The sequence below is a fragment of the Trypanosoma equiperdum genome (genome assembly GCF_001457755.1).
Source record: "Trypanosoma equiperdum strain OVI genome assembly, contig: ctg_1468, whole genome shotgun sequence".
NCBI lineage: Eukaryota > Euglenozoa > Kinetoplastea > Trypanosomatida > Trypanosomatidae > Trypanosoma > Trypanosoma equiperdum.
The window spans coordinates 24313-26823 of NW_027123469.1; the positions used below are offsets into that span (position 1 = coordinate 24313).

At 34.9% G+C, this 2511-nt stretch overlaps 1 pseudogene across 1 annotated transcript; it reads left to right on the plus strand.

The window, feature by feature from the left end:
* The first annotated feature begins 1429 nt into the window (after positions 1-1429).
* On the plus strand, positions 1430-2010 carry TEOVI_000832600:pseudogene (annotated as a pseudogene). Its single transcript is given in 4 exon segments — positions 1430-1894; positions 1896-1931; positions 1934-1972; positions 1975-2010. Coding segments are annotated over 4 exon segments (576 nt in total).
* The last annotated feature ends 501 nt before the right edge of the window (positions 2011-2511 follow it).

Consider the following 2511-nt stretch of genomic DNA (forward strand, 5'->3'; position numbering starts at 1 on the left):
TATTTTTGTTCAAATTCATATTTCCTTTTTCAAATATGTTTCTACAATCTGACATATTATGACATTTTTTAATAAAAATGTAAAAATTGGTAAAATAAGTGAACGTTTGGTAAAATGTGTATGATAGTAGCATAGAAGTTCAAAATAGTAGGGTTTCAGGGTATGAAAAATAAGTGTTTTTATGAACTTTTCTAATTGTTTTTGCTTTATTTATTTTATGGATAATAGTTATTATTCAAACAATAATAATATCAATGATAATGACAGGAAAATGTTGTATCTGTTTATATACGGATATTATAATAAGGAAAGTGGTGAATAAAAAATATCTGACAAAAAATGATCACTATAAACAATGGAAAGAGTTCAACGCGAACATAGAAGTGAGAGTGAGAGAGAATCCATGTGCAGGCCAAATGGAGTTACTACGGTATTCGTGGAGGAAGTAACTGAAAGCAAAAAAAGAATATTACACGACAAAAAACCGAATACTTAGCAGCACAGCATATAAGAAAATAATACAGGAGTTTTTTTTTAACTTCTAATTGCACTCAAAAATGGATAAAAGATATTGCAGAGTTGGTGGTAGCAACAATATCAACAGCAGTCCATAAAAGGAGAGTAATGGGAGTCTCATGATGAAACCGTATGATTGGTGTAGTGAGCACAGAAAAGTTGTGAATTACTTAGTGTTTGTCAATCCAGTAGTGTAACGTGGTACTGTAATTTCAACATCAATACATAGAGGGGAATATGAATACAGGATACTGCCGCATACGGGCAGTATGCGTTTGCATATCTCAATGAAGAAAACTTATTAAATAGAAACTAAAGATACGCGTTTAAAGATAAACTGAAGATACTAATCATACAATCACCAAGGAATTACATACATGTAAACACTGATTACTCAACTTAACACGTAGTGTCACAACTAACTTCTTTTATTAGGGTTTCCAAATTTTTTCCTATAACAATCTCAAATACTGAATGTATATTAGGAATAAAGTTTTGTATTGTGAAAACTTTACCAATACATTTTATATTACATTTAGTGATTTTAAGTTTCACGTCACTTCAAGAGAACACAATGGAAAATATTGCACAGAATGATCCTAAGAATCCCAAAGTATATATAGTTCAAGTTAAAACTCATGCAACTCAAGGATGGTACAGACTCATATTGAGTTCCAAACTAAGCAATGTTGAACTTATTACAGTTGCAATGGGAGGTTTGTAGAGCCATGTTAAAAGGCCACAGTGGATTATGGAATTTTTGAGAGAAGCAGAATGCGAGTGATGATAATATTGTTATTCACTCGGATGGGTCTGATGTTATGCAATCCGACGATGATAAATATGAAAATGCCGTGGAATATTTTATAAAAATAGTGCAGAAAAGAGTGAGAAGTTTTGTGAGGAGGAAGTTCACAAAGAGCATGTGCGGACATTTTTTTTGTTTTTTAATGTGGGTTACAGGAAAGAAGAGGATAAGAAGCTACCTCATTTACTAAAATCATCTCCTAGTGTCAAACCTTATATTAGTGGTTGTTTTTTGATGGCTAAAGTCTGAGCATTTAAGAAATTTGAACACGAATTTGGAGAATTATTGAAATGAAGTGACGAATGGTGGTCCGAGCAAAATATCTACAAAACCTTGTTATTTTGGAGTGAAAGTCAAGAAGAAGTTGTTGGCCAGAGATTTGTTTTGAGGAGGCGAACGATAGGATTAGATTATGAAGAAAGATTCTTTTGTATTTCAAATAGTGTTCCAATTGGAGCAGCTCCATTTATTCACTTTTTAGGCGATGCTTTCTTTTTGAAACCGGAAGCTAAGGTGATTATAACAAATCTTACTTGGTATAATGAATCGGTGAGACTGCAATTTATAACAAAAAATGGGGGAAATTCAAGTTTATGTAGTAAATGGGAAAAAATAAATTTTGAGCATGAAAACATCTGTGGCGGTACTTTAAAAAAAAAGACTTGCTTAAAGCAAAGAAGATATAACGCTGAAGTTTGGCTTTGTGTGGTAATTTTATTTCTACTAGGTAAATGACGGCGTTGTGCGTAAAATAAACGACAAATGAAAGAACATGCACAAAGGCCTCAACGAATTTTAGCAATTGGCGAAGTTACTCTCCGTCTTTTTCCTAAGAATACTACCGCAGAAACAGTAGAAACCACATAAAAATGGTTAACGGTAGCTTCCTAGCAACTTTCACACTAGCGCTAACCGCGTCGGCCCCGAAACATTCAGACAGCCCATAGCAGCCCTTGATAGCGGCCTAGCATTTGTGACATTATGCTCGATCTATAACGCTCTAAAAGTCTGTCTGAAGATTTCCAGAAACCAGGCAGCCGTTGACGCCTTGGCAGACGACATAGCAGCTTTGAATATGTCAGCCGCTCCGAGCACACTCGCCGACAAAAATAATCACGAAAAAGCGTTCGCCGCACTCGACCCTGGTACGGTTCTATCACAGGACCCAGAGAAGGGAACGTGGACTA